The sequence below is a fragment of the Lacerta agilis genome, chromosome 6 (genome assembly GCF_009819535.1).
Source record: "Lacerta agilis isolate rLacAgi1 chromosome 6, rLacAgi1.pri, whole genome shotgun sequence".
NCBI lineage: Eukaryota > Metazoa > Chordata > Lepidosauria > Squamata > Lacertidae > Lacerta > Lacerta agilis.
The window spans coordinates 44,831,806-44,847,525 of record NC_046317.1 but is presented as its reverse complement, the minus strand read 5'-3'; the positions used below and the strand labels follow the sequence as shown (position 1 = coordinate 44,847,525).

General features: G+C 42.0%; 1 protein-coding gene across 4 annotated transcripts in view; it reads right to left on the bottom strand.

The window, feature by feature from the left end:
- The window catches only part of TESK2 (testis associated actin remodelling kinase 2), a 55,545-nt gene extending 40,135 nt beyond the window's left edge, over positions 1–15,410 (bottom strand). Inside the window, exons 1-2 of one of the 4 annotated variants that reach the window (XM_033152287.1) lie at positions 15,103–15,410; positions 4,187–4,494 (exon numbers count right to left, since the gene is read on the bottom strand). In XM_033152287.1, coding sequence (XP_033008178.1) covers positions 4,187–4,408 — 222 coding nt within the window. In that variant the 5' untranslated portion in view covers positions 4,409–4,494; positions 15,103–15,410. Of the gene's footprint in view, positions 1–4,186; positions 4,495–15,102 lie in introns of those variants that run through there. The other 3 variants (XM_033152285.1, XM_033152286.1, XM_033152288.1) reach the window with 3 other exon arrangements.
- Positions 15,411–15,720: the final 310 nt, after the last annotated feature.

The window sequence follows — 15,720 nt, the reverse complement described above, 5'->3', positions numbered from 1 at the left end:
ACTGAACTTATGCATTGAACTAGGAAACTTACAGGCTGCATTATTAGATAAGGAATTTCAATTGGAAGCCTACTAAATATTTAATTTCATTTTCCAGTGGATTTTAAGTGGTAAAATAAGACATTTAACTGTAATTGATGGTACACAACATAAACATGCAATTATGGAGCCATTCCCCTCAGGGAATTCCCAAGATCAATGCTTATTAAAGTAATCTATCCTGGTGACCACAGTAAAGCATCTCTATTATGGTCACAAAAGCCACAATTAAGCACTTGCTCGTTTTTTACACTAAACTATTGATTTAGAACATTTACACTTAGACAAGTCAATGAGGATAAAAAGATAAAATGTTCCTTGAGTTGCCAGTCATTTAAAGGATTGCTTTGTTTGCTTTTAAATGTTTTTATGTTGTTGGACCTGATGATTTATGAGAGGGAGGTATATAAATACTTTTATAACTAAAGATAAGCACATAACTAGTAAATCACACCAACAGAGGTTTCCACAGCAACAAAAGGGGAAATGACTTTCTTTTTTAAAAATAAAAAATGCCTGAAAAGGAAAACAGAAAGCACACACACACACACACACACACCCCAAATAGTCCTCAGAAGATTGTCCCTTTTAGTTAGATTTAAGAGGAAAACTCTCCTCTTCAAATTCTGGAACCAATTCACATGAACTTGCACAAGCAATAAGGAACAAACTGGCTGCAGGATGTTTACATCAGCAAACCTCATGTTCCAACTGTCAATGTAACCACCTCTTCTTCCCATACTGTATTAGTAACTCTTATCCAAAACATAACATGTAAACAAATTACAGGACTACCCACTCTGCTTTTTAGAATGTAAGCAAAACGTGGAGAATAGCAAACACAATAGATCCCACAATTATTAGGCATAGTTCAAATAATAATTTTACCGTATTAGGCCTCACTGCATTCCAAGTTTTCAAAATAGTGCCTTTTCTTCTTAAAATCACATTGTATAATAAAATACTTGGCATTTTCCCAGTCATTTTAAACTTGAACCACATTTCCTAAATAATACATGTACAATGTGCTTCATTTTGATTACAGCAAGATGCTTTTCTTTAAAGCAGTTACTTCATAATCACTAAAAATGATGCTTCTGTCCTTGAGATGCATTTTCTGTAAATGGGAAACTGCAATGCAGCACATTTCAACTACTGTATACCCAGGTGGGACAACCTTTATGGCCTTGATAGATGCCTAAGATTTTATTTGCTTTTGTATCACATTTTTAAAGTAACTTGCCAAGAGTAAAGTTAGAGAATCTCAGTCTATAGCATAATACAAATCATCATGAAGTGTACTGATTCCCAAATGAAGTTGATTCCTTATAATATGTAATGTGCATATTATGCTGCACGCCATGCAATAATTCAGCAGTTGCTGCTTTGTCATTTATTTTAATTTTTTCCCATCTTTCTTCCCCCGCCTCATCTTTGACTATCTCAGTTATTAATTCAGTGTTCCCCCTCCCCCATTCTCATGCACAGAAGACCAAACTATAGTTTATGAAAATCAGAAAATCTACAAGTGCTTCCCAAAGTTAATCTAAACACACACACACACACACACACACACACACACACAGAGAGAGAGAGAGAGAGAGAGAGAGAGAGAGAACACATATATGACTGGACAAGAAATGTATAAAGTCTACTGTTTCAGAGTAGACTACACTAAAATCCAAAACTAGGTTGCTCAAACAATGACTCTTCTCCATGAGCTGTCAGGTCAGAATACAGAAGGAAAATACATAATTAAAATATGAAAGAAAAGACCCAATAAAGAAGATTTTAAAAGGAGAGGAAACTGCACCACTATTCAAACCCTGCATAACATCTCCCATCACCCACAACAACTGGTTATGCCAGCTGCAGCTGCTGAGAGTTCACATCCAACAATACGTGGAGGGCCACAAGTTATCTGCTCCTGTTCTAGTAACTCTTTCCTCAATTATTTTGAGCAAGTAGGTGATGTTCAAATATGTTGTTTTTTGTTCTTCAGTGGACTGCAATAGGTCATAAGTGGAAGTTCCTATTCAAATAGATGATTTGACAATTTTTAAAAAAGAAAAAAATAGCTCTAAGATGTAGAAGCAGCTCAGACCTTCATTTAACAATGAAAACTCTGAAGATAACGTGGTTCTCTTCTCAGATATTGGCAGTGATTCCTTTGATCAATAAATGAAGTAAAATAAATGCAAAAGGCAACAGCAGCGATCAAAAATGACACATACAGTATTCTTGCACCCAGGTGATTTTTCTGCTGCCATCCCCACCTCCCTCAAAACCTTTCAGGACTGGAGGACACTCTGGAACACCAACTCATGTATAAGACATGAGCAGCTGCTGCTGAAAAGCAGCATTTACTTTCCCCAACATGCACAAGTGTGCTTTTCCAGGCACACAGGGAGGTGGGAAGATTATTGCTTAGACCTGGCAAATGTATGCAGTCATGTTTCTGTGTCATGAATTTCTAGCATGGTTTATTTTAACAAAAAAAAAAGATATTGAAACAACACCTGAAGGCAGAAGCAGCCTCCCATAGAAGTATGTGTTGCTGGATAACATGCTCAGCACAAACTGCACTTCCCAGATGGCCTACATTGTCATAGGTATGACCCAGAACATCCAGAATAAAAAACACATGGAAAAGCATTGCTTGTTCTGAACATTTCTGTTTTTCTTTGAAAAAGGAACTGGGCATATGGCAGCTCTCTCTAAGCTTAAGCATTAAAGGCTTTTGTTGTGGAAGCTAAAAGCTCCCCAGTAAGTTCTCCCCACATACCCATATTATCTACACCTCAACTGCCGTTTGCTTTAAATATTATTGCCATTACTAAATGCAACAAGATAACTGGAGTACATAATAAATTCTATATATGGGCAAAATCCAGTTGAGGATTATTCTTTTTTCTCTGGGGGAAGTGTAACATCACAGTTTTGCATGACCAAGGACTGCATGGTTTTAGCTTTATGAAGTAATTTTTACTATAGGTAGATACTATGTAAAGCTTCAACACAAACTGGAAAGCAATTAGAACAATATATTCAGACATTAAATATAGAATGTCTGCAGTAAATCAAAATTTGAGTAGGTAAAACGCCCATGCAGAAAACTTGTTAAACTTCTTCACCTCAATTAACAGTGGACCATGTGGATAGAGAAGTTAGCTTATGCCACTCCCACATCTGCTCCAAGTAATATGTATTGCTATGCCATTGGACAAGATAAGAGAAAGAGTGAGAGTGAGAAAGTGAGAGTTCAGTGACATTAATGGGTTACTCATACCATAGATCAAGGTCCTGCAGCTTCAATCCTTGTAATTAAAAAGTGGGAAGGGGCACACTTCAAATAATTCTTCTTATTGACCAGAGACTAAAGGTGCATGAGAAACTAATCCAGTCAGTAAAAAGGGAAGGCTGCAAGATTGGCTGATTTTCTCAGGCAGTCTTATCATCTCCTCAGACTTGTAATGTTTTTTTTCCTATAAAATGTAATACTGTATGGTCAGAAAGTGCTGTTTTTGTCTTGCAACTTAAACTTGCAAGGGAAATTTGAATTCTCTGTCTCATGGATTGGTCCAGTAATGAGATATTACTAAACCATTCTTTGAGGTAGGAAAAAGACTTGAAGATCATGATTCATTGGGCAAGATCTTATGCTTATGCTTAGCTGCCAATTCATTCTGATCCCAAGTAGTTAATGAGAATATATGTTGTTCTTTTGGATTGCCAACTGATGAGGTTATAATTTTAACATATTTTCTCTCTCCTGTTTTTACAGTTTCATTACATTTTAATTTTTGACCTGCAAGTCACCTTGCTTCAGTCTGAAAAATAGAGCTAGATATTTAAATAAAACGTACACATTTCTGCAAGATTTCCAACTTAAAAAATTAAAATGTATTCATGTATTTAGTATAGATATGTTACTTAGCTGCCAACCAAGTGTCTCATCTCACTGTACTTTAAGCTTCCCAGAAATACTCATAGATGTTAAATATTCCAAGGCATTTAAAGTCCGTTACTCAGTGATCTTAGGCAAAGCACAGTCAAAAGACCAACAGCAAGAGAATATTCATTCATAATTTACTTAATTACTATATGAAAAATAGGGAAAGAGGAGAATTAAGGTCAGTCTACTCACCTTGAACACCTCAGAGAAGAAACCAGATCCTATTTTCTCACAAGAAAAGTCATCAAGTCGTGTAAGTCTTGAAAAGGCACTAATCAAGGCCTTGTATGAAGAAGTCCAAACTCTGCCCTTCTGGGACATAGTCCCATCGCCTCCGCCACCCCCATCAAAATCTTCAACGCGCTCCAAGCGTGGTGGAAATCCTGCTATTGAATTTCGCTTACTCCGATCCATCTTGCAAACAATATGGTTCCTTTAGAAAGAAGAGGAGCTTTCACATCCTAGGTGCTCAATTTGTTTTTCTTCTCTCTGGCCGTATACTAAAAATGAAGGAAACAGAATTGAACCATTTTCTTGTCCAAAATCTATTGATAGAATGCTCAAGATGAAGCTATAAAAGTATAATTATACTTGGGTGAATGTAAAGGGGGAAAGGTGCACAATGGTTCATCCCGGGTTTGTAATCAATCTGTGGTCAGAATTGACTCTAGGGGAGCAGAGAAGTTAGTTTTACAAAACTTGGGGTACCTTTTCTTTTAGTTTCAAAAAAGTCAATAACATTAATATCGTGAACTAATGGGATACTAAAGTGTTGCATATTTGCTTGCAAGGTTGAACACAAATGACTGCTACCTTCTCTTGTCTTTTTGGCATGTTAAGGATGTTCCTCTTTCAACAAACCTTCTAAAATCTTTATACTAACTGGTATCTGTTTTGATTTGAACTGGTTTTATGTGTTGTTTTTATATATGCAATTGTTTTAAATGTTTATATGTGCAACTGTTTTATTATTCTCTAAGTCACTTTGGGATTCCCCACAGGAAGAGATTCATAAATGAAAGAAAATAATAATTTATCCTTTCACACACAGTGTTTAACTGAATTTTTAAAATGTATGTTTACCTCCAAATATTAACATTTTAAACTTCTAATTTCAGAATGTGCTAGATCCCTGCACCCCATTCCAGCTAGAGCATGAGTATTGAAGCAATCCTCCACACACATATCTCAGCATGATGAGAATGCAGTCAGTCTGACATAAAAAAGGTAAAGTTAAAGGACCCCTGATGGTTAAGTCCAGTCAAACTTTCATCTTTCTTCATGCTGAGGGAGCCGGCGTTTGTCCACAGACAGCTTTCTGGGTCATGTGGCCAACATGACTAAACCGCATCTGGCACAACGGAACACTGTGACGGAAGCCAGAGTGCACGGAAACACCATTTACCTTCCCATCGCAGTGGTACCTATTTATCTACTTGCACTGGTGTGCTTTTGAACTGCTAGGTTGGCAGAAGTTGGGACAGAGCAATGGGAGCTCACCCCATCGTGCAGATTCGAACTGCCGACCTTCTGATCAGTAAGCCCAAGAGGCTCAGTGGTTTAGACCATAGTGCCACCCACTCCCTGCAGCTGTGCTTGTGCTGTGCTGAGATCCCTGCTTGCCCCAGAGATTCAAGGGAGAGCTCTATCAAGAGCCAGCAGCAATGGGTTGCACTACTGATCCCTAGTTGATATTTTCACCTGAAGTTTAAGGCCATTAATGGCTACTAGCCATGATTGCTATGTTCTATCCCCACTGTCAGAGGCAGTACGCCTCTGAATAGCAGTTCCTGGGAATCACAAGTGGCAAGAATGCTGTGGCCCTCATGTCCTGCTTGTAGGCTTTCCTTAGACATCCGGTAGGCCACTTTGGCCTGAACCAGTAGGACTTTTATTATGTTGTTACCCAGAAGCATTGTAGCAATTGACTCACAAGGCCACTCAACCACTAACCTAGCAGTCACTGCCATGATGCCCATGAAGGCCTTATCTGGTGCCCCAGAATTAAGAATGATCCTCAGATTCCCAGTTTATAGTTTAAATAGATTTTATAGCATTTTCAGAACAAGAGATATGAGGTAAATGCCCAGACACCATAATTTGCTTTTGTAACAAATTAGCCTGTTCAACCCTTTCCATGCTTTACTACCCCCACCTTATATATTTGGTCACCTTTCGCTGGTACTGGGGAATACTCCCTGTTGTCAATAGAAAGCAGCAGCAGCAGCATCATTGTATTTGAGGGGGGAAATCAGTATTGTTTAATCTCCACAATCAGAATTTATGGAGGTAAGGAGCAGCAATGACTATACCCGCCCAAATTTTGGGTTTTGCCATGCTCACCTGCCCCCATGGCAGCCAAGCAGTATAGAAATGAAAATGATGATGATGATGATTATGTGTTATGCCTCTCTTCCCTATGGCAGCCAGAGGTATCACAACAATCAAGCAACATAAATATTGTTAAATCTTGTGATTGATGACCACAAGACTTTCTCAAAATTTAAGATGTGAATTCTGGTCTTAAAAAGTTAGTGCCCACTGTATTAATCTATTGGATTGCCTTGGTATGTCATTTAAAGGTAGTTTATCTTGCTTCCACCTTACTCTGTAAGACAAGGGAAATTTATCACCCACAAATTAGCACTTTTTACAATGCTCTGAAGATGTGGTATCAGCATCTTCTACATCTTATCCTTTTGTGAAGTATTTTAAATGCATAGCCTCTGTCAGTGATTACTGCTTCTCCAAAAAGAAAACTCCTGGTTTTAGCTAGCAGTATCATATTTCTCACTTCCCACAGATGGAATCAGTCCCAAGAGGTGACCTGCTTTACCCTGTACTATTCTGGTTCAGACAGAGCCTGTCACTACATAGCGTACTAGTTTGGTGGAAATTAATTCACATTATAAAAGGACGTCTCACATTAGCAAAGCAAAGTCTAAACCCAATAAAGTGACCAGGCATCAACTTTCTGAATGGAGCCAGGGAGTCTCAAATTTATACTTCACACTAGACAGACTGGTATTTTTAATCTTGGAACCTAGTTGTGGTGCAAAAACAAACAAAAAACCTCACACAGAATTTATTCCTTCAATGCTTATGCCAGTTAATATGCAGGAAACTTTCAACTACTATAACCATATTAAAAAAAACACAGTTACAATTGCCCATTCTAATCCTCTAACCTGAACCTAGCTTGCCTCCCCAAGAAGACTCCCCCCAATGAACTGAATTTCACATCTCCCTAGTGCAACTGAGGAAAGTGGAAGATGGATTAGTGCAGGGGTCAGCAAAGATTTTCAGCAGGGGGCCGGTCCACTGTCCATCAGACCTTGTAGGGGGCCGGACTATATTTTGGGAAAAAAATATGAACAAATTCCTATGCCCCACAAATAACCCAGAGATGCATTTTAAATAAAAGCACACATTCTACTCATGTAAAAACACACTGATTCCCAGACCGTCCGCGGGCCGCATTTAGAAGGCGTTTGGGCCGCATCTGGCCCCCGGGCCTTAGTTTGAGGACCCCTGGATTAGTGTATACCATGAATTCCAGCTTGTGTCTTCCAAAAAGTGAGAGCATTACATGTTTCGCCCCAAACTACATGCACTATCCCCTTATTCACTTCTATCCACCCAAAACTTTTCCTACTTGCTCAGGCCCTGCACCCATGACACCTAAATGTATTTTTCGTGTTCAGAGGCAGTACCAAATGCTACAGATGAACAGGGCTAACTGTGATACAGTATTCTCATGACCTACTTGAATTCCCAGAGATGTTGTATTGGTCACTACTGGAAACAGGATGCTGAACTAGATGGAATACAAAGCAAAGGAGGGGCCTGAACCCCAAATTTGCTCTTGCAACATTTTACGTAAGACAAGCTAATGAGTTTGACACAAGTGAATTACCCAAGGCTATGAACAAAGTACTGTACAAGGCAAATGTGAGGTCTATGCTACATGTACAAGGCAAATGTGAGGTCTATGCTACAAACATTAAATTCCTCAAATCAATTTCCCTTTTAATTTACTCTTGAACACTCATTTCCTTCTGCTTTCTTTCAACCCATTTTTCTGTTACCACCTGCCTAACTCTCATTACTGTATATGCAACCACTCTTCTCTTCCTACAACTTAAGAAAACAGGACATCATAAAATTCAAAGGACATCAGTTGTCCAATCAACAGCTGTGCACCAACATCCTGATCACCCTCCTGCCTCTACAATTACTACCTTGCCTCTACAATTACAACCTTCCACTGTATTATAGTGAAGTCAGTCATGCACTACTCAGTGCAAGTCAATAGGGGCCTGTAAACCCTTTTAGCATTCCTGTACATGCCCTGATAACTCTGAGGCTGTACAGTGGTACCTCAGGTTACATACACTTCAGGTTACATACGCTTCAGATTAAGAACTTTGCTTCACGATAAGAACAGAAATTGTGCTCTGGCGACGCAGCAGCAGTGGGAGGTCCCATTAGTTAAAGTGGTGCTTCAGGTTAATAACAGTTTCAGGTTAAGAACGGACCTCCAGAACGAATTAAGTTCTTAACCCGAGGTACCACTGTAATTATTTTAAAATATTTTTTCCCTTCCGTTTGACAGATTTTAACGTGAACACGCTTTTCAGAAAGCTCCTTGCTAAATTTTATTTTATTTCAATTACGTGACTGCATATCAATTTCCAATAATTTTTTTTAAAAAAATATTTTTGAATGACAAACCTGCCAGCATATTGGATATACTGTAATGTTGTAATTACCCAAATGTGAAACTCATGACTTACAGTCAGTTACAATTACAATCTCCCACTCTACTTTGTAAGCTTATGGAATGAATAAAATAAAATAGCCCACATAAGCCATCCTGTGCATCCCTGAAGGAGGATAATGCCAGGATAAAACAAATAAAACCAGGTGTGTTTATTTTTTTATTCCTCTTCAATCTTGTGTTCCTGTTCAGATATGCCTACAGTTGCAGCATATACTAATAGAAGCTAGCTACAGTATGTGGTTTACTCAGGAAGGGAGAGGGCAGAAATTCTCCAGAAACAGTTATAGAGCACAGAAATACTTGGGAATGCTAGTTCTTAAATGGGAGGTGTATTTGTGTGTACCGGTAACTTTCCTACCAAGATGCTTGAAATGAGCTGACATTTACAAAAGAGCATTCTGGACTTTTTGACTGTGATCAAAGGACGAATTAAGCCAACTTTTTATTTTCAGACCCCTGCAATAATCTCCTGCCTTTGTTATGTCTGGAGCTAATGGGAGGTGTAACCAAAAACACCTGGAGGGCACTAGCTAATAAACTATTGAACAGCTCAGTGGCCCATCTATCTCATTATCTTGACCTACAAAAAATGCTTCAGGTAATTCCCATTCTGCCTGCCCAAAGTGCAGGCCAGCAGATATAATGCCCCAAGGATTTCCACCTGTAGAAAACCCCAAACTGGGTATCCCAGACAGGGAGAGATTAAACAAGTCTAGAATTTTCTAGTTCCCAATCTAGGCCTGACAGCCACACCAGAGCAGGTTTTACCTGGCCCCCACCTTCCATTGCAGACAGCAGGGGCAGCAGGGCTACAGATGCAACAGTGGTTTCATCCCTCAATCACACCCTGCTGCTGCTCAGCCAGGGTTAGAATAGCTCTGTCAATTTTAAAAGGAATCCATGTCTGTAGGAGTATTACCAGCATAAGCAAATCTAAGGCAACAAAAGGATTCATTGCAGAACCAGAGGAAAGAGACTTTCTGGAAAAATGAAAGTATGAGCAGAAGCCTAGCCCTGTGGGTAAGGAAATTGGACAGATAGTGCTTTGTTATTCATCCACACAAGGAACAGTCATTGTCAGCTTTTATTTTTCAATTTACAGGATATCAGAACCTAACAAAAGCCACAATGGAAGCATGACAAAGTCAGTGGACATAACTTATTCAAAATATTTTTGTTCTCTTGAATTACAGCTTACAACAATGCAGACTTGGGCACCTACAGAACACTTACAGAAGTGCAAACATAGCAATTTAAACACAGGGTTGTATCCAATGTTGTCTGTGCATAAGCAAAGCAGACCTTTGCTCACGCAATAAGACTTCACCACCATCTCTCTTCCCTGCACCTCCAAAGCTGCTCTGGAGGGTTGGAAAAGAAGAGGACATTGCGCAAGCGAAGTCCAGTTGCACAACATTGCATTCCATCCATGTGCTACAGCTAAGGACATTATTAATAGAGCTCTACACCAGTCATTTGAAAAAAGAATAATAATAATAAAAAAGTGAACAGGCAACTTGTTTGATCATTGGTGAGCAATCTTATCTAGGTCATGATTTATAGAGGAAAGGTGCAATCTATATGCATTTACGTCAGCATGTGTTCTGCTATCAAGATGCAAGTCCTCAAGAGCCTTTCCAGACTTTTATCCTTTCACTGACAAATAGTTGTTACAAGATATCTTTCCCACAGCTGCAGGAAAGTCATACAGTATTCACACAGGAGTGATCCGTAACTTTATTACTCCAGCAGTCCACCTAATGGTTAGTGCCCACAACTCTCATGATGGAAATGCTCTACATATTCTGCACCATTTTAAAAAAAATTAGACTGATTAACTAGCTCGGGGGTCAGCAACCTGCGGCTCCGGAGCCGCATGCGGCTCTTTTACACGGCTGCCGCGGCTCCGGGGCGGATACACCCACCCACTTCTCCAGCTGGCAGCGACCGCCCTCCAGCTGGCCGGCGGCCCGCCCTCCGGAGGCTGAGGGCGCTGCTCAGGGGCGTACCCAGGATCACCTGGCCTTGAACAGCGGGGCAGCGGGGCTCGGAGGCGGTGGGGACGCAGTAGAGGTGGTGCAGCTCAGCCGAGGGCTCTGGCGGGGAGCGCGCCTGAGGCGCGCACGCTCCTTTGGGAAGAGATGGAGCTGGGCGAGCGGGAGGGGGAACTTTGAAGACCCCGCCTCCGCCTCCGAAGCAGGCGCCCATGGGAGAGGCCGCCCCCCAAGCCTGCCTGGCGGGACCAACCCAGCCCAGCTCCGGGAGTCTTCCTAGCGTGAGAGGCGGCCTTGGGGTGGACAGGGGAGCTCCGGGGTCGGCGGCTATGTGGGACCCCGTGGCATCCAGAGGCAGCTGGGAGGCGGGACGGGATGGGGGCAAGAAGGGGGCCTTCAGACGCGTCCCCGCACGGGCACTGGAGGCCAGGACTCCTCGGCTGGGTCGTGGGACCGCGGGGGAGGGCTGGCCACGGTTCCTCTCGGAAGGCTGCTGGCTGCTGCATCGAGGCGACGACGAGGTAGGCAGCTGGGGGCTGGGCCAGGGGCGGCGGGCGGCGGGCGAGGGGGTAAGCCCTCTTTTTAAAAATGGTCGAGGAAGCGGTGCCTGTTTCCCTGCCGCTGCCTCCTTCGCTCCTGGTTCCGCTCGCAGCCTCAGACCGCGCTCTCGCGGGCACGCGTCTCTCTCCGCCCCGGAGCAAGGCCGGGACGTTTTGCAGTTTTTCCTCTGTCCTGAGTGTGTGTTAGGGGAGCCTTGACAAAGCACCTGTTGGCGTGGAAGAGAGGAGTCCTAACTTGGATCTGTGTTCATGTGCAAAATCTATCGCCATTGTCATTAAGGGGGCAGGGAACTCCCCTAAAAAGGTTTGAACACTACGAACTACTACAGCCACCTGTATGCAAGTCAGCACAAACATCACAGGCTTCTCTGGTGGAATTCTGTGCTTTATTTAGCAAGAGAGGAGGTTGGAAGAGGTGAGCATAGCCTCTGGTCTGGAATATTAAGGGTAAAAGACACTAAGATTATTGTAAAAGCCAGCAGTCTTCAATAAGACATGGGACAAACATTTAACACAAGTGTGCAGTTGAGGACTCATTTTTTAAAAAAAACAACAACAAATCAAATATTTGTATGCTGTTGCAACCCACCTTGGATCAGGCTGTGACCTGGTAGTGGTCCCCAGGGTGGATAAAAATGAATGATTTTTTTAAAAAAAAATTTTTTATTTAAATCGGATTTTTTTATTTAAATCGGATTTTTTAAAATTTAAATCGTATTTTTAAAAATAAAATGCAGTGTTATATTTGTTTTAAATGTCACAATGGTTTTGCGGCTCCCAGTTTTTTTTCCCCTTCGGAAACGGGTCCAAGTGGCTCTTTTGGTCTTAAAGGTTGCAGACCCCTGAACTAGCTGAACCAGGCATAGGCAAACTCAGCCCTCCAGATGTTTTGGGACTACAACTCCCATCACCCCTAGCTAACAGGACCAGTGGTCAGGGATGGTGGGAGTTGTAGTCCCAAAACATCTGTAGGGCCGAGTTTGCCTACGCCTGGAACAATACTTACTGCAATGATCATTTAACTTGTTTAATATTACAAACTTGGAAACACAAGCAAGCTACCTCCCTACTTCATCTTTTTTGTATTATGTATGTATAATTTCCCCTATTGAGTATGCATTCTTTTTTAAAGGCAAAAGCAGTGAACAGGCAATCCCACCAGAGCACAGCTTCCCTTATGTATCCTGTGGGACATGAAATTGCATTGCTGGTGCTGGACTGGGACTGGAATTTAACATCAAAACTGTTTTCCTTTTTTAAAATCACCAGGAAATGCCCTAAGTTACACAAAGCAAGGCTTGGCTACAAATAAGGACCTCACAAGTGACCAGTCACAAGATACAGTTAGAAACCACATATCTCACCAATTACAAGAAACTGGTGACAGATAAGAGAAGATGGCTATTACCATTACTGTATGTCCTATGACGGTGTTAGACTACATGTATTGAATCAGATCCAGGGTCCAGGCCTTATGCTCTTAAATAAGAGTGCATAGTCAGGATTGTTTAATACATATTAGTTATGCTTTAACTGTGAAGAGGTCCCAAGTATATAGTCTCACTTTGTAAATTAAAAACATTTCAGTAGAACATACTGTAGATGCCCAAGAACATTAGACTGCTGATTTACATGATCAATCCTCTACACAAAGCTGTTTCTTTTCTAAAGCATCAATTTGCAAAACAGTATATGAAATGCAAAGTTCCTGTGCGCATATGCAAGTAGTAATTCCAGACAGAAACCAAAATGCCAACAGAGAATGGCCCATTGTCCCCTTCCTATTCTATTTACAGGTAGGTAGCCGTGTTGGTCTGCCATAGTTATAACAAAATAAAAAATAAAAAAATTCCTTCCAGTAGCACCTTAGAGACCAACTAAGTTTGTTCTTGGTATGAGCTTTCGTTTTTTGTTTTTCCTATTCTATTGGTATTGCAAATGTTTCCCTGTTGGGGTTTTTTATTTTACTCTTGCCACAACCTATCATATATATTAGGAAACAAACTCAAATAGCCAAGTTTTCATAGAAAACCAGAGTACAGATTCTTAATTAGGAAAAATATTTATACAGTATCTACACTTTTGCAACCAATATTGTCCTTTAGAACGCTTGTCTACTATCATATTCCCTAACTATTCTATTCAATTTCTCCACATCATACTTATTTTACATCACTATCATTCCATCATTTACTTGCCTTTTCTAAGCTAAAAAAGTCCCAAATAGTGTCACCTTTCATCATAAGGGAGTTGCTCTATCTCCTTTTCATGTAGTTTGTCTCTAAAAGGAAGTGAAGCAAACCACTATTGTAAAAGAATGCTTAGATGAACAGTATACTTGCTCAGAAAAGTAATACATCTTACATTAAATATTGTAGAATATAAGTATACATTTAATATAGCCATTTTTCTTTAATATGCATTTCTTTAAAGTCAAGAGAAATGGCAGAAAAAATGTTATTGAAATGGTGAGACATGTGACACACACGTCACCATTTTCACTCTTTCACACCAAGAACAATGAAAGTATTTATGATGCATACACTAATGTAAAAGGCCTTTGAAGGCCTTATCTCAGGTTTTAAATTGCAAAAGTCTTATTTACTTTGTAGATCTACAAAGCAAGGTAGGGCTGGAATTCAAGTGCAATTCAAAAAATGTTTTATTCAGAATTGCAGATACTGAATTCTATGTAGCTTTCTAACAAATAGAAAACTTCACCAACAATAAACTTTAGAAAAACTATAGGAACAATGTCAAAGAAAAAGTGAAAAAGTGTGTCAACTTCAGAGACAATTAATCAACAACCTAAGTGACAAAAAGTATATAGTCCTACTCTACATACAACAGTTTATTATACCTTCCATTAAAAGCAAACCCATGTGCAACATAAACAAAGACAAAAAACGATAATTAAACCATCACAGTGAGCATTCAACTTTCCCATTCAAGTAAGATCAGCCCTTTTCATGGAAACAGCAACCCAGAAGCAACAGTAGCAGGGCCCTGGGATTAAGCAATGCTGGATATTTCCAATTGCATCTTTCAAAGCATCCCAGCAAAGACAAACCTTCTTAACCAAAATCAGTAAGATGATGAGATTCATTACTTGAAAAGTTCTGGGTATTAAACAGCATGGTGGAGGCTGGCAGAGAGAAAGAGAAAAAGGCAAGGAAGTCATCTCCCCTCTTCCCCTTCACCATCTTTACCTCACACCCTCAGCCAGGTGGCTAAATACTTCTCCATCTTTGACCATTTCCTGCTATTGAGGACCAAAAGAATGGCTTTGCATTACTTTTTAGGGCTTTTTTTAAGGGAAAGAAGAGAGAATGGGAGTTCTGCAAAGTGCTGTCAAACTAGAGAAGAATCCCCTCGCCCTCGTGTTCCTGCCCTCACACTTTTCCTTCACAACACTCCCACAAAATACACAACTCGGGACAGCCCTCCAACCTTCCTCTGCCTAAGAGGCCCCTAGCCTCGCTCCTCAGGCTCCCGTCTTCAGGAACTCACTCTTTTGACAGTCATTTTCCTCAACATCACCACCAAAGGGGTGGGAAGGGGAAGGGGGGTGGTTTCCACGCTCCTTTCGCGCCTCAGAACTCGCTGCCGTCCGGGGCCCCGCCGTCCGCTAATCCCATCCCCGCTTCCCGGCTCATTGTCACCCCCCTCCACAGCCCCCACCTCTCGCATCCCACGCGCGAACCAGCCTCTCTCGCCTCCGCCCCCACGAAGCGCCCGCCGCCCGCACTCACACCGGACCTCGCTCTTTACCTGCCTCAGCGAGGAGGGGCGGTGGGCTCCGCGCACCAAGAAACGGCTCATATTCACCCGCTCCTTGGGAAGCGACCAAGACTCCAGCAGCGCTTCAGCCGGGGAAAGAGGTCTAACGCCCCGCCGTGAACGTCCGGGCGGGGCGAGGGGGCGCAGAGACAGGGCGACCTGGGACTCTTTCTTCCAGAGGGAACGGCAAGGCTGGGCCGCAGCGGCCTGGGGCCCTTCCCCACCCCCCCGCCCACCGTCCTCCGCAGCGCCGAGGAAATGAGACGGCGCACCTTCACACCAGTCCAGCGGCCGCTGCAGACCAACTGAGTCGCCTGTCTGGCTCGAAGCCACCACAGGACGGAGAAGGGCGGAGCTAACCTCCCCCCTCTACTATATCCGCCAATCCGCATGGACTGGAGTCTGATTGGCGGCTCCCGCGGCTAATCATATCGAAGACTTAAGCACGGTCGAGGTGTGGGTCGCCTTTTGCTTAGCGAAAGAGCGCTTGAGTGACAGGCCAGCTTGACTCAAGCGCAACAACAGCTTCGACTGAAGCCAGCGAAAGGGCGGGGAAGAGCGAGCAGGGGGAGGGGAGGAGAAGGAGGGTTGCTAGGGGAGCTTCAGAAC